The sequence below is a fragment of the Perna viridis genome, chromosome 3 (genome assembly GCF_037379345.1).
Source record: "Perna viridis isolate PV_CMFRI_1.1 ecotype Kerala chromosome 3, ASM3737934v1, whole genome shotgun sequence".
NCBI classification, from domain to species: Eukaryota; Metazoa; Mollusca; class Bivalvia; order Mytilida; family Mytilidae; genus Perna; species Perna viridis.
Window position 1 is genome coordinate 29,901,561 of NC_142447.1, and position 21,585 is coordinate 29,923,145.

Genomic DNA, 21,585 nt, shown 5'->3' on the forward strand with positions numbered 1-21,585 from the left:
ACTGTACACATTAAATATCTTGAATATCAAAGTTTGCAGCCAGCTTTGATTTCTGTCTTCTGTATTCTCTTTGTCATAATACAATTAGCAGTTAATATTTCTGCAGTATTTCTATAGACCAACATAAATATTTCCATATTTACACTCCTTGCATAAAATCTTTTATTTTGATGTTCCCATTCACTTTGAATGTGTTGATAGTCCTCCATCTTCTTCTCCCTTCATCTTCTACTTTACTACCACAAAAATGTCAGTGTGTGGTCAAGCCTTGTAAAGACTTGTTTGTGAAAAATATTTTGATTAGAAATTTAAAATCTAAAAATAACTCAGTTTGTTCAACATGTCACAGTTTTCCTTTCCTCTTTCATCTCCCTTGGACTTTTTATGAGCTGCTCGGCAGGTGTTTCTAGAAAAGTAGAGGATGCTTACCCTACCAGTGCACCTGGTCCATGCTCCCAGTTTTTGGTGTAGTCCGAGTTGCTCATTTATTTTTGTTACTTTTTACATATTATTTTGGTTATTTTATGTTTTTTTTTGTGTGTGTCTGTCTGGTCTTTGTCCCTAGATTACATTTTTTTTAAATTTCTGCAAGAATATTGATTCCCTTGATTACATGTTAAACCCCCATGTGGGAGGTATGTATCATGATCATAGAACTTATGTCCATCTGTCAACAACTTTTTCTCTACAACAACCCATTACAGCCACTTAATATTTTGACAAACTCTTTATATAGGGATCTGTGTCCCAATCAGGATGTCTTCTATATGATCTGTGTCCCATTCAGACTTTCTGTATATGATCTGTATCCCAATCAGGCTGTCTTCTGTATGATCTGTGTCCAAATCACACTGTCTTCCTTATGAACTATGTCCAAATCAGGCTGTCTTCTATATGATCTGTGTCCCAATCAGGCTGTCTTCCATATGATCTGTGTGCCAATCAGGCTGTCTTCCTTATGACCTGTGTCCCAATCAGGCTGTCTTCCATATGATCTGTGTCCCAGTCAGGCTGACTTCCTTATGACCTGTGTCCCAATCAGGCTGTCTTCCATATGATCTGTGTCCCAGTCAGGCTGACTTCCTTACGATCTGTGTCCCAATCAGGCTGTTTTTCATATGATCTGTGTCCCAGTCAGGCTGCCTTCCTTATGAACTGTATCCCAATCAGGTTGTCTTCCATATGAACATCTCACATCTCTGATTTTTTTATACTCACATCTTAAGACCATATACCAAAAAGCATTGTTTTCTAAGACTGGTAAGTACAGCAGGACCATTCATGACTGTCAGTATTCTAGTTTATGGACATAAATGGTTTTCCTTGAGAAATTCTACTTATTGATTTGACCCTTGTATATATAGCCTAAATTTGAAGAAAAAAAATCTATTCCCCAACCTTTTCAAAACATTTAAATGCTTTGTTTTTAGACAAGATTTATTTTCCTCCCTTGATATAAATTTCTGATAGTCATAAAAAATTATGATAGCTTTGGGGTGTCTGTCTATAAAATACAATTTTCTTCCTGCCCTTCTTTATATGCTCAGAGCTCCAAGTAGGGGAACATCAAACAAACATTATTATGTGTGGCCTAATTCAGTATAGATTTGCACTCTTCAGTTTATGACAGAAACATTTCTGGGATTGAATTATTCCATCGTTGAAACATGCACCTGCTTTATATCCTTACCATAAATGAATTTATTGATCCGATTATTGCTATTCCAGGTTTATTACTAAATGAGTCAGATGGACTGTGTACTTTTAAAGGTTGTTTAAATTTTCAGCTAATGATTAAACTAAGATGGAAATTGTGAAACAGTAGTAGGATTTTTACATTACTCACTAAATCATAACCTTAAATACTCACTCTTCTCATTTATCTACTGTAGAATTAAATTTGCCAATTGAAGACTTCTATATTTGAAAATTGAAAAGCTACAAAACATTGCATGTAAAAATTAATAACTGCAAAATAAAGTACATGCTCTTTATGTTTGTCCAGCCAGGTGTCATTAAGTGTGACATCTTTATCTTTTCGAATGACATCAATAATGATGTTTATTCTAGGTGTTGCTATGATCTTAGTGTTTATATTCAGCACAGGTTACCGGAAATGATATATACAAGGGTTGTTATTGGTAAACAGCAGGAACAGTCAAAAGTTATATTCTCCCCAGTTTTATACCATTAATTTTGTTTAAAAGTCAATCGAGATTTTAAGAAATTTTGATATGTGCACTCATATTACACCTAGGGTTTAGAACCAGAATCCGAATTCTGTTATCATCTACCTTTTGTAATTGTAGGCCTTCACCATAGTCTGACTAATCATACATTTTTTTTATGTACCTTAATTTAGTGAGAAACAAATCAAGTAAATATTAGCACAAATTTTCAATGGCCTGGTACATCAAATATGTAATTTTCTTCCTATGATGATAAAATCAAAGTCCCAATCTTTTCTTGCACTCAAATTAAAACTAAAAGATGACAGAGATTTATGCAAATCAACAAAAAGAACTACTTATAAGGAAATGAATGGGAACTCCGAATTTTTATGCCGTAACAAATAGTTTGTTAAAATTCAGATATATGTATGATGAAGGTAATATACATATTGTTATGGAATTCATTTATCCTTAAATTTCAGTTATGAGCAGAAATTCTGGTGAGGTTTTATTCTAATTTGTTGCTAGCTAGTATTTTTACATAAAAAATTGCATGCTTATTAATAATTGAATCCTATTAATCAACACATTTTCTGTATAATTTCTATGGGAATTATTATCTAGGATATAAAATCAAATATATCTAACAGTGCTTCATGTTCCAGCATTTCAGATTAAAGTTTTTATAATTTGTCTGTGTGTTTGACAATATTGTTTTCAGCTACAATTTTTTTTTCTAAATTAATTTTATTTTGTTATTTCAAATAGTGTTTTGATGTATGCATATAATAGTTTGTTTTTTTCAACAATTCAATTAGAAAATTGGAAAAATATTGAAGCCTTATTTTGTTCTGCACTGCTCAGATAATCGACAAGAAGCCATTCAATGATGATAGTAAACTTATTACGTAACAGTATAACTCTTGATATATGGCAATAAATTAATAGCACTACAATATAGTATTGAAGTATGTTGCTTTAAGTTGCTGTAATATGAAGCTTGAGTTGTTATTTTATAAGAGTGCATTTTCTATTTAAGGTACACAAACATGTATAAATGACAACAATAGCTATCCAAATCGTGTTGGCTTGCCCACTAAAATGTCTTTTTGGCATATCTTTATTTTAAAAAGATGATGGAAACCCAAACAAAAAATCACTAACAATCTGTTCTGTCAATAGCATTTCAAAATGATCTCACAAATTAAGGTTTCTGTGCAATTTTCAATGCTTTCCTATGAAACTGAGAGTTTTGTGGGTGTTTTTTCTATCACAGGGACATCACAAGTTAGATCACATAAATGGCCTAACAAAAATTGTAATAAAATGCTGTTTTAATGATTTTTACATTGTACTATTCATGGCCATACACTTAAAAACTACTCCATTGTTTTTAGTGTATGGCCACGGACAGTAAAACGTAAAAAAAAAATTAAAACAGGAGTTGGGAAGGCAAGGGGCCATGGGCAATTTTCCCTATCAGCTGAAAATGGCACCTTCATCTAAAAGAGCAATATATATAGTTTCTTAACAAATGGCCCCTTCAAATTGTAGATATCTTTGAAAAATCCTAAAAATGTATCCTTCTCAAAGTTTCCTTCCCAACCGCTGAAACAGCATTTTATTACATTTTTTGTTTACCCATTTAATGGCTCTAACTCATGACCTCAAGTCTCTGTGTTTTTAATTAGTAAATATTGGCTACATGCTTTGACAAACAGGATTGGGGAGTTAGGATCTAGGGACTTTCTCATTAAAATACTGGATAAAATCAATTTTTAGCAGCTTAAAATCTACCCTCTTCCCATCTCACTTGAAACCCTGAAATTAGCAATAAATATGTAGGAAATGCTGTTTTTAATAGATATCTAAAGGTCAATAAATATGGCATATTATATAACTATATTTCAAGTTTGTCATATGGAATTATGACATCTACAGTAAAATTTACCTTCAATCCCAATATCTTTTATATTTATCAAACAAATAGGTCAGTTTAATGAGTATTCTGCTATATAGGGTTTCAAAAACAATTAATAATGGTATTGTTTTGTCTTCTACATCAATTAAATGGTTCAGTTGACACAGATTTTTTGTACAATACCTGTAACTTTAGTGAAAATGAATGGCTATCTACAAAATTGAAACTCACGGTTCCTTACCATATTTTACTTAGGATTGATTTGCTTAGATTTTACGTAGGCAAAATCTATCAAATGCTTATGACAAAGGTAATTGGGTTTTACTTTACCTTGACATTTGATCTCATGAATTTCATTCAATAGTACAAATTTGAATTTTGAGCTATGATTTTAAATTGGTCCAATTGGTGGTCAAATGTTTTAGGTTCTTATACCATATTCATTCTTTGCAAGAAACCCAAAAAGGCCAAATCCAAGGAGGTAACAAACATGTTTGATATGTCTATGAGAGCCCTAGATATACCACTGTGATTTTATCAAGCTTCATCCAACAGAACATTTTATTGCCATATCAACTTTATGTTCAAGTTATTGCCTATGCAAAACTGTTTTTTTAGATAATAGTAGATTTGAAGTAAGCAGGTTTTCTTCTTCATATAACAATTCTTCACAAAAAATTCAAACTTTTCAACACTTTAGATGCTTAAGTGCATTATGCAAGATCAGTTTTGTTTGGCCCTTTTATATTGCTATAGAAACAAAACCTGACTGATATTATACTTGTTTCCAAATACTCACTTCATGACATATTAAGTTTTGAACAGTTTTGAATTAAGAAATAATATGCTTCTCCTTACAAACTTAGCAGGAATGTAAGTATGTGCCATTTCAGTTAAGTGAATAGTGGGATTATTTTCAGTTTTTGATAATGATTCCTTTTACTTAAAGAATTAGATTGGAATTATCAGAATTAAACTTGCTGCTTGATAGAGTTTTCAGTGGCATTTTTCCATTTTTGTCTTTTGAACCAAGTAAAATATTGATTCCAATTCTGCTTAATTAACTTTCAGGCTAATCTCTTCACTCCTACTGCACTTTTTGCATGTTTTATTACTATTTATATCACCTCTCCTAATTGTAACCCCCTTTGTAATATATTGTGTTTTACCCAAATGCCCCCTCTTTAATGCCCCCCTCTTTATTTTTTGTTTTGTTTTTAAAATTTAAAAAAAACAATTATTTTGCTATTGCAAATGATTTTATTTTGAAGTGTTGTAGTTGATCCCTTTTTGATGTATGTTTCTGTTATGATTACCTAGGAGATAAATACATTGCCAAAATACTTAAAAAGATGTTCAATGCCCTTTTTAAGGATAACAAGGATTTCAAAGGGTTATGAAATCTTTTAAGATCATTTGTGTTAGAACAATGCAAGAAGAAATAATAGATGGGTCAGTTTATTTGTTTCTGAGATACACTAAAATGGTAAGCATTTGAAATTATTGTGGGGAAAGGATTTCTCCAGATATTTCTTAGGTTTTGTCTTAGTAGTTTTTATCTGTTATAACACTGGAAAAGAAACAAGGATTTCAAAAAACTTCCCAAATAACTATATAAGGTGTGTTTAATGAAATTATTAAAAAGAAAAGTTGGGGTCACTGGGCAAAACATCTAATGCTATGAAATGGATAAAACCAGTCTGAAATTCTGGCAAAAATGGCTGAACGTGACAAGAAAATATCTTTAAACCATTGATATCAGCCAAAACTACTTACTCAAAACACATTATAAATCAGATTTAGCAGATTGGACATTTCTGTTTTTGAATGTGCACAAAAAGTAGCATTCGTTGCAGGGAAGCTGTATAGTTTACATCATTTAAGAACCCATTCCAGGTTAAATCAGAAAAAGTCTTTCCTTAAATGTAGATTTATAACTTTCTAGTGATTTTTTTCAGTAATGAAATGTAAGCATATATCCTTGTTTGTTGTTAAGCAGTCATTAATGCTTCTGAATTTGATTCTTTTCATGGTTTGTTCTCAGCACCAACCCATGTAAAATCCTGATGTTAACATTGGTAGCAGTAATTCATGGTGTAGAAAAAAAAAACACCAAACAATCAGATAGTGTTTTTTTAAGTCGCTAATATTGTTATCGACTTCCTGCACTCGTAATTTCAGTACTTTATATTCGCGTGTGATTTGCATAATTATATATTTATACTCCACGCAATGCTGCAGGTCTTTGCCGTGTTTTCCGCCATAGCGTCATAAAGATAAAAATGTACCTCTTAAATATCAAACACGTGTATTCTACGTGTGTTTCTTTCTTGTATGAGAACAGGAAGTTTACATGAAAATATCGGTTAGCATTGAACATTACCCAGTTTCCGATTTAGGCGCAGGGGTTATTTACATATGAATATTCATTACCAGTTCCTAATCTGGATCCCTGGTCAATAACTGAAGTGACCCAAAGATCGCTGTGCAACGTACTTCTTTTAAAAAAATACCCCACACGTATATATATTTATATATGTTTTGTTTTTTGCTTGTATTAGAACGGGAAGTTTACATTAAAAGATGTATGTAGCCATTGCCAGTTGTTTAATAATTGAAAAATTCAGGTCATTACAGTTACGAAAGAGTACGCAATCATATCAAGGGAACCAAGATTTAAGCGGAAGTCACCTGATTTGAGAGCATATCGCATTCGTGCCATGTCGGATGTTGAAAGTAAGCCAAAATCAGTGACAGACAGTATTTGACGATTACCGACTTTAAATACTTTTTCTTTGATTAATGTTTATGCACCATCTTTTTATGTTACTATAATAAATAGTCATTTCTGCATACAGATACGTATTTTTTTTTAAAAGAAAACCAGACAGTTATCTCTCACCAAGCAATCAAATTAAGAATGATGACTCTTGCAAAATACCAATTTCATGTTCAGTTTATATAATTTTTATCTCTTCATTGCAAAAACAAATGACAAAGTAAGACTGGTGGTCTGTAGCTGTTCATAAATAAGAAATAAAAATTACTTCGGTGGGTTTTTGACACACATGAAACAATACCTCCTGTCTGGTTTTTATAAATACTGCTACTTAAAATGTATAAGGAACTATACATTATTACTTTCTCTGTTAATTAAGTCACCTTTTATTGTAATAATCTATCTGATACTTTTGGTTCAGTTTTACACAAGTAGGTTTGTATCTTACTCTGAGTGAAAGGTAGAAAAAGTACCCAAGTAATGATATATTAAGTGCAGTATGTAAAACGTAGTAATAAAACAATCTGAAACCTTTAGTATATCTATCTGATGGATCAATGTAATCAGTCTCAGAATTTTCTTTAATAACATTTGTCTATCAACTGTCTTGTCGTTTGGTTTTCAGTCAAATGCATCTCTCAATTTGATTAAAGACTGGAAATTCCTGGTATTTATATTGTCCCCTTATTGATTATAACCCAAGTAAACTTGCCCCATAGAAAATTGTTTATAAGACCATATCTTCTATAAATTTACTTGACAAAATTTTCTTTAACAGAATAATTGTTAACAAAATGGTATGTAAACTAACAATCCCCAATATCAATTATTTGTTTAAATGCATGTTTGTTGTTTCTTTCAGAGACCAGAATCTGTTGGAGGTTGGACCCCGATCTTGAAGTGATGACGTCAATCGATCTGTAATTGACATTCTAAACATTCCGTCCATTTAGCCTTATTGTGATATAATTTATTACTGTGATGTAATTCAATGATATTTTGACATTAAACTAAATGAAATATTCATGATATTGAGCTTTTTTTGGTGTATTTTTTAAGCAGTCTTTCGTGAGAGATTTACTAAAGCGTGAATTTTTTTTATACATTTGTAAAAAGCTCTATAAACTTCATCCTCCAAGCCAATTCCGATGGTTGAGAAGCAACCAATGAAAATCGATTTAACGTAAAATGTCTGTGGAAAGCTTAAGGTAAACAATAATACGAGTTAATGGACGGTCCGATATAGTAACTGAAAGTTGTATGATGTCACAAATGATGCAATGTGAGCAAACGTGATAACTGTAGGTTCTGTTTAGAGTCTTTACTGAAAAAAAATGACTTTATGTGTAGCCACTTTTGTAAGTTATATCGATGAGTTTCTATTACGAGTGATTTGATTGGATTTTGGATCCGGATTAAATTTAAGTAACTCACTAGATGGCGCTGGACGATACCCGTTAAATATGAATGAGTGATGTCATGGGTTTGAGGGAGCGAGGATGGACTCAAAACCCTGACTTGGGAGGTTGTATAAACTAACCTCAAACAATTTTCCATGTACTTTTTCCGATATATAGATGAAATATTCAAGCTCTTGACCTCTGTCCGCTTAACTGGAAGGAGACAGTTCGATTTTCAGCACCATATGTTTAGCCCTCTATGCCACCTCCGTTTTAGAAGTCTAAATACATGACACAAAACGATTTAATACTTAATCAATTAGTCTATTCCTGTAATGGAAACACAACCCTTCGTCCAGTACTAAACCGTATATTAACTTTTAATTCTATTTTTTTTTCTATTAGATAAAATCGAAAGAAACGTTACATTCAAAAATTGCAAAAAACTTCTGTGACAATTTCCAGTGATTGGCTGAGATTTTATAGTGAATTATTGATAAAATTATCAAAACACAAATAGGCAAAACCAAAACAAACAAACGATGAAACAGAGTAAAGACCACAAACACTCGTAAAGTGATGCTTTTACATTTATCTTATAAATTCCTGCAAAAAAAAATAAAACAAAAACAAAAAACAAAAAAATAAATAAATAAATAAATAAACGATATAATTTACGTTTTCAGAATGATTTAATTTAATTATGTTTAACAATGATAATATCAGGAAGAAAAATATCTCGACGACAAAGTCATTATGGTCATTTGGGAGGAGAAACTACACGAAATATCCTCACCAATAAAATTATCAGTGAACAGAACGCAAATAGTCGGGCAATATGCTAAAAACGAGGAAGTTTCGACATTTATATTGCATAATGTCACGTAATTTGTTATTTTTGTAAGTGCATTCTAAAGAGAAACTGAATGTGTTCAGTAGACCTATTTTATAGAAAACCATTCACTTACTACTGACAAACCGGTTTTAATAGTGGAAACACAATGATATTATAACCGAACCAAATTAGATAAACTCAGATGTAAATCGCATTATATTTTCTACAAATTAAATTTTGTTCTTCTTTGGGTAATAATAACCTATGTGTCGTGAGGACAATACGACATAAGAAAAAGATTGATTGCTTCTGAGACACATTGAGATTGCTACCTGACGTTATATCAATGGAACTCAAAAGTAGAACGCATTGACTTATTTATCAGACTATTTGTTGGTTTTAATGATAAAAAAAGGAAACTTGCACAACCATCATTATGTTACATAAAAATTCGAATTTAGAAATTGTTAAAATAACATTTGAATTGCTAAATTTTAAATTTTAAATTAACATTTTACTGACCATTTGAAGTTAAACTATAGTAATTTAACGACTTTTTACCCTTAAAACCCTTACATTTTAGTATATCCAACCCTGTTTTCCTCCAATATTCTTTGAATTGTATTCATATGATCTTGTTTTAGTTTAAGCGATTGCCTTCTCGCCAAATAAGTTCTTATTTATAGATGATACAAGCAATTAATTTCATATGGTTTTTTACAAGGTAGTTGAGGTTGAATACATTTGATTTTGTAGTTTGATAATGTCTTTTCACTTCTCAACAAAATTTAGAAGGTTATTGAAAAAGAAATAATTAGAGAATATCAGAAGTACGCAAGGATTGTGTTCACGTTGACAAGGACAAGACGGAGTTTGTTTAATAATGTGAAGGCTACAATAAGCTGATCCTTGTAAAATGTCTAACCTATCTTACTTTAGTTAACTGAAATATTTCAAACTAGATTTCAGCTTTCTGTGGCACACTGCACTCGAGATAGGCAATTCAGTTATGTAACTGAAAAGTTTCTCAAATCACCAGGCATGAAACAATGAACAACATCAATACAGGAAATTGTCTATGTTTATCATGCTGTTACAAGAATCCACCAGTGATATATATGAATTCTCTGGATAGGAAATATAAATAGTATCTGTCAAATGTAATGGGAAATAATTGCATTGGTATTAGTTTGTTATACAGTCCGTCAGACAAATCAACACAAAGAGTAATGGTAAGTATTCATCCTAGCCATTTCCATTCAGTCTCGTATTCATTGAGAAAAAAAAAATTATCATTCAATGAATTTTTCTAGGGTGCAGTGTAGATAATATACGACTTCTTGAAACTTATTTACTTGTTGTTTTTAGTCCATGTTCCTAAGTTTGATCAACGCATTCAAAATGAGTAAATAGACAAGGGAAATATTGTCTCATGAAATATGTATCATAAAGGAAACTTTTATAATTGATATATTCCAATTATCAGCGTGTATTACCAAAAGTACATTGAAATTAGATTAACAATGTAAAGTGGAAAACGACATTGAAGTTGCATGACTTATCTTCTTTCTGTATGGCAAGGAATTTCTCAAGTTTCCTTTTTTTGCGGTACAGAATTAAAAAAAAGTTAAATTTTGAGTTTTGTTTAATGGGATTCTATCATGAGATCTACAGAGCATTTCCGGTAATCATGGCGATGCATGCAATACAACAGAGACCATTTTTTATACCACACGACATATGAACGTGTTCTTGTAGAAAGCCACTGTTATTACCGATTACTTCTGAGTCAAATGCTTTGCTCACGACACATTTCAGTTTATTAAAGTCTGTATTTAGCTACAATATAGAATATGATACACTGTACTAAAAATGGCCTACTTCTATTTTGTCTCGATTTGTTTAAGGGCTTGCAACGATTTTTCGACCATCTAACGATTTTATATATTATAGTTTTTCATTTCTTTGTTGTTTCCGTGAATGTTTTCTGCATGGATTTTGTGTCAGGGGCTTTCTATTAGAGTTTAAATTAGATCATTTGTTAATTCGTTATAATCGTCATGATTTATCAATTTACTCACTAAAGTTAAAAGTATTAACATATTGGTGTTTTCCCTTCAGGAATAGCGTTTAAATGTATTTGCATGACTGATCTATATATAAACCAAGGCAAAAATAAATTACAAAACACAAGTTTCCACTTACATTGCTTGAAATGAGCAAAACTAAAAAGATACACCAAAAGATTCATGTATCGGGGAGAATATTGTCAGAGAAGTCTTACGGAGTAATCAAGGGAACCAAGATTCTAGTGGAAATCAAAAGAATGTGTTCCAAGGACAAAGACCAGACATGCAAAACAGACAAACACAACAAAGAACATAAAGAAATTAAAATAATACATACAACATAACAAAAGTAAATATGCGCAACTCGGACACTCAAAACTGGGAGCATGGACCAGGTGCTCCGGTAGGGTAAGCGTCCTCTGCTTTTCTGGAAACACTCACCAAGTTGCTCCTTAAATATGTCAAGTACGGGATAGACGAAAGAGAAACACAAACTATGATACATTGAACAAATCAGTTCTCATGGTGCAGATAGATACACCGTAACCATCCATAAAACTTCTGTAGTGATGAGTTCAATCTTGTAGCAACATAACCCTGTTTCAGAAGCCTAATTGTAAGAAGTCTAGCGCGACACAAAAAGTCTGCGTAGTTACGGCAAGCTTTGGCATAAAGTATAAGTTGTGATATGAAAACTCTATACGCAGGGGCTGAAGGGTTGTTGCCAAAGTTGAAAATGCACTTTAGTTTGGCGAAAGCAACAATAAATGCACATTTGCTTTTCCTGTAATACTAAGTACATGTGTAACGGTAAGAAACAATTCCTTTTACTGAAGTTAATTTTTTTAAAGCACCTAAATCTAGGTCTATATGACAAACCGATATTTTCTAGTTAAAGAAACTGATATAAATTATACATGTAACACTCAAGTCTTAAAAGTCGTTAATAACCAAGAAATTATTCAAATAGCAAAAAAAAAGAACAATAGAATACTCTACCTACAGGTCACCAATGAAAACCACTGATGGTGACTTATTTGTAAATGACGGCCTTCATTTGTTCTAACAATGCAAATGGTCCTAATATGGGTTTTAGCAAACCATTTTGTTGTATTTTGGCTGTATTGATATGACTCGGTTTTGGTAATTTGAGTGTTTAAAGTTTTTTTATTCACTTGACAACTTTTAGGAAATGAGAAGTGTCGACTTCTAGATGGTAGTGTCGGAGATGAACAAAGGTGTTCCCTTTTACAACAGTCGATTTATTTGTATTTTTCTTTTTGATTATTACTTGTGTTTCTTCTATCTAGCACATTAATTGAGACAGTACACCCTTTTTGCTTGCAGAACAAAATATCATGTGTTACTGCTGTAGGAGTCATGTAGATCTGGGCTTTTGCTGATGAATATTAGTATATAACTAAGCTTTTACTGGTTTCTATTCTCATTTCATATTAAATTCATTCCTTTTTGTGGAACTCCAGATCAAAACAATGAAATTAGGTGCCATATTATTTAACATAAGATTTTTAGTTATAGGTTACATCAGATATTACACCCTATTGTCTAAAGGTTCAAAGAAAGTATTAAATATAAGCAGACACGGGAAGAGTTTGTCTCACCGAAATCTTCATAAATTGTAGAAGAGTTGCAACCCTCAAACAGAAAACGTGTGCCTGTATTAGAATAATCTTCGTAACACCGACTTGCGTTACTCATGATATAAGTAAGAGATGTGAGTGTTTTACATACATTTTATCAATGTTGTACACAAGGTGTTCTAGCCCTACCATTATGCGACTGCATTTTTTTTGTGGTCGTATAAAAATGTATGACTTCAAATGATCACAAGTACAGTCAAAATCAAGACATTTAATGGCTATAGCAGACCTCTGAGTAAACCAGGAAAACATTGTAAGGAGTATAATTACAAATTTAGCAGATTCATCATTAGAAATATTACATATCGTATGAGAAACCAGACAATGGACCGACAATCACTTCAGATAAATGGTATAAACACGATAAAAGTTTTATGTCATGACATGTTCGTCAATAATTTCTAATTGTAAATTCTGGTGATTGGCACATTTTTCCAAGCGACATAAGACCGAAAATCAATCTTGTTAAACTATTTTAAGTAGAAAGGCAATTGACAGGTCCGGAGATACGATTATAGTTTTAGTACAAGTTGCACGTTTATCCTTTACCGAGTCGTAAATCGTACGAATGAGACTTCAGGAGAACTAAAACAACTGCATATGGGAATTCTATATCATGAAATATTTACAGATTCATCAATTTAGCATCGTAAGCTTTGGGATTGTATCTGCGTCATTTCTTAATATGTCACATAACCTAATTTCTCAGACATCTTGTTTTAATGATGCAAAAAGATATTATGCGTCCAAAGGCACAAGAACGTATCTAAGAATTATTGAAGATAATTTTACATTCTGACTAAAGCTGTGCTCATCAATATCATGTTGTTTAATTGTCTCCCTTAAAAAAGTTAATGATAATAACAGATGTATATTAATAGGAAGATGTATTGTCTAAAAGTATTATACGGTTAGCTGGAAAAGCTTATATCGGTGACAAATGTATGTCCGTGGCATAGTTTAATACACGAACACAAAACAAGTAGATACATAGAAGCCAATGCCTCCAAATCAGGAATGAAGTAAAATATAAATATTATTCAACCTTAGAGAGGTTTATTCGAGGCCTTTAAAACCTACCAGAAACATCTTACAGTAATGCGATAATAGTTTGTTATGCTGATGTAGTCCATCGCGCGTTTCGTATTGACAACCATCCTATTCCACCCTCTATTTACAAATGATAAAATATCAACACTGTAACAATAACACTTCGTCGATGCAAAATACTTTTGTTTTTGTCGACTTGTTTCGGATTACCCTACTTCAGTGGCGCTTTAAGTTTATACGACTACAATCATTTCATAATCGACGATAGCAGGAGGCTGTATAGGAAGACCCCTCCCCCCCACTATTTTTATTTGTTATTTTTGTATTTTTTATTTTAATCTAATATTTCAAATAGTATTACAGCGGGGAGTTAATCGTTCAAGTGTCTACTGACCACAATTGATATTGTTGAAAGAGTAATCAAGGGAACCAAGGTTATAGCGGTAATCTAAAAGAGTAATCAAGGGAACCAAGGTTATAGCGGTAATCTAAAAGAGTAATCAAGGGACCAAGGTTATAGCGGTAATCTAAAAGAATGTAATCCAGGGACAAAGACCAGACATGGAAAACAGACATACACAACAAAGAACATAAAGTAACTAAAATCATACATACAAAGTAACAGAAGTAAATGAGCAACTCAAAACATTATGAAGAAAGGCAGTGTGCTGTGTTTCTTAAAAATGAACAGGAACTGATATTCTACACTAAATGAGAACATGATGTGTCTATCGAACCAATATGGTGCATTCATGGACTATTTTTGGCAAAAAAATAAATAAACAGTAATTTGACTAATGGGTAACTTCTTGTCAAGCATGATTCCGGAACACATGATCTATACGTGTACAAACAACATTGAATATTTGAATATTTAAGATCCAGAACAGCTATTCATGACTTTAATCCAGAATTTGCAGGAGAAAACAATGAATAATGCATTTATCAAAATCGTAAACAGAAAGTTAAGGACATTACAATAATTCCAAAGAAATCAGAGATTTGGAGCTATATGTCAATAGAAAAGGTTTTAGTGCAGTATTCAATTAAGCTACAAGATATAGATTTAGTCTCAGCAAACAAAAATATATCATCAGGAAACCGTCAAAGAAGACACAGTTTCATCCAGTGCAGTATTCAATTAAGCTGCAAGATATAGACTTAGTCTCGGCAAACAAAAATATATCATCAGGAAACCGTCCTGTCAAAGAAGACACAGTTTCATCCAGAAAAAAAAACATTTTGAAGACCGGACAGACAGCCAGAAACAATAATCTAAATGTGGTATTTTTTTGTGGATCAAAGAACCGAAATTGCGATTAGTGTAACATTGAGATACGGCACTTTACTAGTATTAGTAAATGCAATGAAATCTGGACATTTCCATAATCGTTCACATTAAGAATTCGGACAAATTTGATGTGCATGTAATAAGTAGTTTACACCATTCCTTTATGGTAGTTGTTGATTTCTAAAAGAAGTACAGACTTTAAAAAACCCCATCTTTTCTGCTATAGATGGTGCCAATTAATACTGACTTCACCCCAAAGATATAAAGCTCTATGGTTATTTTAATAGCACAATTCTGGATAAACAGCTCTTTCGGGGACAGTTAAAAGTTTGCAGCTTGCCCTTATCTCATGAGTGTCAGACATAAAGTCAAAATTGTTTGAACAAAAAATCGGAAGTAAATAAGGAAATATGAATTCCAGCAACTATAGTACTACCTCGAGTTTTAGATGTTGGTGTGAATTGTTTTATTAGTAATGATATAAATTTATCAGAAAATAAGATTCGTGCTGAGAAGCCATTCATTTTGATTTAATATGATTTAAGTTAATCATAGTTAAGTAAAGAACAGAAGCGCACATTGCAAACACAAGCTTATTAAACAGGTACTAACAATTTACTGAATACCATAAAGATTTATCACCAGTATGGCTGCAGTTCTGCCGTCCTCATGTTAGCAGGGAGAAAACCAGGTAGAAGAAATGAAGCATCTATACAGAGACAAATAGTATGTCATTGGCCAAAAACTCTTTCACACGTTTTCAACAAAGCATGTTCAATGTGTAGAAATTTCAAAATTTTCACAAGTTGTCAGTAAGGGAAAGCAAAGCTGAATTATATATCTACACTCACCATAAAGCCTTGACCCTGAAGACAGAAGTAGGTCAAGGTAGCCAACCAGATTGAGTATGGAACTGTATGGCTAATCTTGATAATACCTAATAGGTTCTAATTTTAAGATGCTCGTAATATACGACTATTTAAAAATATTGGTATCGTCTTGAGACTATGCATTATGCAATTACTAGACATTTTACAAATTCATACCATTCTCAGAACAATGAACTTACTGAGAGAATTTAAAAGCAGTCTATTCGCTTCCAATGAATGGTGAAAAAATCCAATATGTTTTCGACTGGCCCCTTCAACGAGAAATAAATAAACTGGGATACGGACTGTACACTACAGCCATAAAAAGAACAATTTCAAAATTTTTGAACAAGATTAACAAAGGTTAAATGTTCCTGATTTGCACAGACACAAAATATGTAGTTGAGTTGATCAAGTTTGATGGACCTCATTCCGCCCTTACATCTTCAGAAAAGAAGAAATACAATTCCACACGGTAAACTCAATTCAAAACAGGTCAAACTCAAATGTAAAATAAAGAACATAACAGACGAAATTTAAGGTCATGATCATTCAATAGATTATCGTACCATTTTTCAATTTCTTGTCGTCGATCCTTAGAGTCTAGAATCCATGTCAGATATATATGTTTTGCAGATTTAAGTATGATAATGTACGCCAAGAGTCAATTTGTTAGGTTGTTAATTAAGTAATTTGATTAGATATTGGTCATACTCTATGAAGTATCCAAAATAATTATTTTTTTATTTTAGACAGAGTACTTTATTGTTGAATGATTATTGAGATTATTCTTCTTGTTTGCCGTTAGCATCCTTTCGTTGAAGAAATGTATTTTGTTCCCAGTGGCAATACATTGCCACATTATATTCTCAACTCTTGGAATTCAACCAGCAATTTTTTTTCTTTGGTTATTTTATATGACACATATTTGACATACGTGTCATAACAACAGAAAATGATCTAAATAAGGGCTTTTCTTGGTATCATGTTTGACCAGGAATGTAGTTATATATTACATATAAAGTTTTCATGAACTTGACTTTGGATCTTACTAGTATATGAATTTTCTGGAACATGCATCAACTCAGCATTGAGGAGTACAACAGATGGCTCACAAACCGCGATGACACACGTGGTTTAGGCAGTGTAAGATTACTAATTACATGTATTGTTTACATCATTGCAACTAAAGTGTAATCAACAGAAATAGCCAGGTAGTGTAAATAGTTATAGTGCTAATGTACGTGTAAAATGTTCAATGTCCAAAAAAATAGTGAATGTTTCTGATGTCCGTTTACAGTTTGATGGAACGCAAGTGGTTGGTCTAATTGACCTTTTTAGACAGAGTATATAAAAGAAAGTTATACTTTTGGAGATAATGAAAATAGTTACTTTTTGGAAGAAAAGTATGAAATAAGTTTTAGGAAACGAGCTTTATGAAGCATGGAAATAGCAGTTACAAATTATCTTATCGAATTGCCAGACGTGACTTTTTGAAAAAAAATCAGACCTTTTGAAAAAATAAAAATGAATGAACTTAGATTTGTGAAAACATTATTTTTTATTTATCTTATTTTAAAAAGAAATCTCAAATGGGTTTTATTTCTGTTCAGTTATACTTGTGGAGCCTTCATGGCATCATAAAGGACTAACATAAGATACACTATTGAAGCGCAAATCTTTCCATCCCAAGAAAAAAAAAGATCCATACGGACATTGTTTAATGTGGAATGGTGCAACAGGGAAAAGCTTGATGTTGCAATTAGCCTTCTCTGTTTTCCACAGAGCCTCAAAGCTATCAAGCAAACAAAAGTTATTTTGTGTGTTTATTTGACTATATCGCTGAAGAAGTTACTCTAATTCAACATAAACACGAATGCCCTTTCTTAAAACAAAACCTGACTTTTCTGTTAATCTAAACAAAAAAGTCGAATTTGTCACCACAGTCTCGACAAAACGGTTATTTTTCTCTCCTTCCAGATAGATTAACAATAACACTGGCTACGTAGGCATAAGATGGATCGTTTGTATCAGAAACTTTCGTCTGTAATGACAAAACCTAGAGTTAGAAAACATTAAACATACAACTTATTGAACTTCGTCTTATATCAGTACTCATTTGTTAGTTATTTTTCCCGATAATACATTATTAGCAGACTCAACTATATACAGTCTACTAACTGTTTTGCCTACAGTTCTAAGACTGATTAGAGATTAGTCATTGTGTAAATGGCTGAGACGAAAATATCCAAAAATGGTGAAATAATTTCAGAAGCTCTAACAAAATAGTCTCAATGCAGGAAAGAGATATAATTAAAACATGTAACCTGTCTGGGGCATAAGAAAGTATATCCGTGTATTGACATTAGTAGTTCAATTAATTAGATCTGATAACTCCTGTATTTGTACTCATATGCTTCAATCCATTTTTATTGGCTTAATTTCAAAATTTAAAGCTAACGGATATCATGTAAAGAGTTAATTATTTACGCAAATGGCCTAAAATGTTCTTATGCAATACAGACTTAATTGTAAACAAAAAGCAGATGGTACATTCTGAATTCTCCCATATTAAAATACAGTTAGCATAGGTATTTAAGACATTTGTATGTAGAAAAATAAGGAATTAATAATTGTGTACAACCAAAAATTGTTTCATTTGCAATTTTGCTGTGTAAATATACATTTATCAATTTTTATCCCCACTCAACGAGTTGGTTGTATGTTTGAATCATCTTCAAGCTTTTCTATCTGTCTATCTATTTGTATCGGCTCCCAATGGATGGATTCATTTTAAATTTGTGATGTGGCTTTATATAGATGAGATACATGTATTTATTTGTCGGAAGTGATTTTGATTGCTCTTCAATATCAATTTTCTGTACGAGTGCGGTATGATAACACACAAAATGCTCAGACTAAATGCATCACATTTGTAGAACAATCAGGAATAAACCAATCAGATTTGTTAGATTTCCTCATAATCGCCAATTACTCTATGAATCGTTTGACTGTTTTCTTGTTGTGAATAGATGAGTTTCCATTGGTACAATGTCTTGTAACTTCAATAACTAAGACCATGATCTAGAAACAATAGATAAAATCCTTTAATAAAAAAATAGTAAAATCAAAGGTAAATATATAAATATTGATTTGTTCTTAGAGGTATCAGAGAAAACACGTTAGGAATTTGGCCATATCATTGTAATATTAATTAAAAAATTTGAGTCCGCTCTTGGGTCCGACCTAGCTTTACAATGAAAACAAAAATCGATCTCATGTCATCTATTCACTTTTCTACATTTTTAAGTGACCAACCGGACCAAATTCTTTCATTATAAATTACACAAAGTATTTATGGACCTCAATGTCATGTTAATGTTTTTTAACAGCTAAAACATTTCGGTCCCATATTTTACTATTCAAAATTCATATAGTCATAAGAGAAGGTACAAATTCTTTAGTAATTTTATTTATGGAAAAGAGAACGTGAAGATTGCACGTTATATACGTTAATTTATCAATACCGAAAACTGTCTGCAATTTATTAAAAGCTCCTCATTAAGGCATCGATTGTTACTTATATCATGGTTGTACATAAAATAACATAGACCTAAATATTTCAAAAAAGCAAACTTAAAAGTCTCCAGCTTCAAAGTATTCATTAATAGTTTATTTCTTTATGTGTAGGGGTTGTATTAGGTGAACTTTGAATACTGGAAGCCTTATCGAGATATAAAGATGATGTTTGCACATACATTGTATGTAGGCTTATCATTATGTGGTCTCTGGGGGTGAATTTATGTTTGTCGTATCCACACAAATGTCGATTTGAGTGAAATAATCTCCTCCTGATCAGATACTGAAAACCCATATGAGATATCACAATACTATGATTTGGTGTCAATAACAAATAGTGGGAGAATTTATGAATGGAATTTCCTATGAGAATGGATTCAGATTGTACGGATTTCACTAATTATATAATAGTGTAAATATACGTTTGGAGCTGTTCCTGAAACAAACTGATAATCTGTTTCGTTGCTTTGAAGAAAGAATCCAATTAAGATCAAAATATGAATTCAGTTTTAAAACTCTGGAATTACCCAAAAAAAAAAAAAATTCTCTAAATTCTTCTAATTCATCTAGAAAAGTGTGTGAGGATTTCACACTTTTGGAAAGATGTTTTGTGTAATGTAAAGAAAAAAACGAATACAGAAACAGATTTGATCTACCTTCATTAAAAAGGTAATCAAAGGAACCTAGATTCGAGTGGAAATCTAAAGAATTTATGTTAAGAATAAATACTCGACAAGGAAAACAGACACACATAACAAAGAACATGAAATCACCAAAAATAACAAACTAAGTAAATAATCATTAAACTTGATTCGATAAAGAAATGCATCGTGATACAAACATGCCTGACACTATTCTTTGACGTTTTAACATTTTTACATTTTTTTTTATTGTTACAACAATTTACATGTCGCTTGAGTGTATGAAATAGAAAATATGATACTGCAATTCAGAAATTTGAAATATCAAGGACTCAGTGAGATTTAGAATTTGACATTTTTTCTCCTTTCAAATCTTTATGGAATATCCACTATCATGATGACATTGAATACTAACATATAATGCGACTCCGTGAAAAAAAAACCAAAAAAAACAAAAAACAAAACATCGAACTGGTTTATTGTTTTCTTGTGTAGAGTATAACGATCGAGTTGAAAAATAAGTTGATATCTATCTGTAGTCCGCTATATAATGCACAGTAAGAATTATTATACAATTTCTTTCGATATATTTTAATTTCTTAATCATGTTATCGTAGAATGAAATGAATAAAGATCATAACATTTTCTGTATATGGTATTAATAACATACTATTGTTGACTTATATTCAATTTATGCGTTCAAGCTGTCAACAAATAATGACGTCGTCATAGCTATGAAATATGTCTCGATCTTGTACCCTTAAAGTCGGTCAGTCAAGAAATCACGTCTCCTGATTATCATAAACGGCAGAGAGTAAAATAATTCTTGAATGCTATTTCTTTATTTTCTTTATCTGGCTTTGAGAGGTTTTTAAGAAAAAAAAATGTTAAGTAAACCCTAGGATATTTTTCATCTGTTACATGTTCCCCATGAGATTGAGGTTACTTCTTCATAGACTGAACAAATGTAACAGTCATTCTTTAAAAAATCAATTTCATTGATGTCTTTGATGTCAGCTGATACATGTATTAAATTCACATATCGACATATGTAACTTTACTTCACTTTAACTTCGTTTTTTTTTATGTAAATACGAGATCTATTTTAGTCAATTTGAGTGTAAATTAACCTTACCAATTAAAACTTATCTAAACTTCGAAGGGAATAAATACAGCTAACACAGGACTTTTTAAAAAAGCAATACGTAACAATAACAAGAAATGTGTGGGTATTTCTGAACCACTATTTTTTAAAAATCTTTTACAAATCTTATGAACTGATTTCGTGTTACATTCAATCTTTAATAACGTTAATATAC

At 31.7% G+C, this 21,585-nt stretch overlaps 2 protein-coding genes across 8 annotated transcripts in view; both read left to right on the forward strand.

The window, feature by feature from the left end:
- Nucleotides 1–7,895, forward strand: part of LOC148621806 (WD repeat-containing protein 93-like) — a 33,338-nt gene extending 25,443 nt beyond the window's left edge. For 5 of the 7 annotated variants that reach the window (XM_088576532.1, XM_088576534.1, XM_088576533.1 and 2 more), the window contains one exon: nucleotides 7,734–7,895. In XM_088576532.1, the coding sequence (XP_088432658.1) occupies nucleotides 7,734–7,775 (42 nt within the window). In that variant the 3' untranslated portion in view covers nucleotides 7,776–7,895. Of the gene's footprint in view, nucleotides 1–2,653; nucleotides 2,672–7,733 lie in introns of all 7 variants that reach the window. The other 2 variants (XM_088576535.1, XM_088576538.1) reach the window with 1 other exon arrangement.
- A 2,422-nt stretch (nucleotides 7,896–10,317) lies between these two features.
- LOC148621807 (serine/threonine-protein kinase B-raf-like) overlaps nucleotides 10,318–21,585 on the forward strand; it is a 31,815-nt gene continuing 20,547 nt past the window's right edge. Inside the window, exon 1 of the mRNA XM_088576540.1 lies at nucleotides 10,318–10,338. The gene's annotated coding sequence lies outside the window, so the exon portion shown is untranslated. The remainder of the gene's footprint in view (nucleotides 10,339–21,585) is intronic.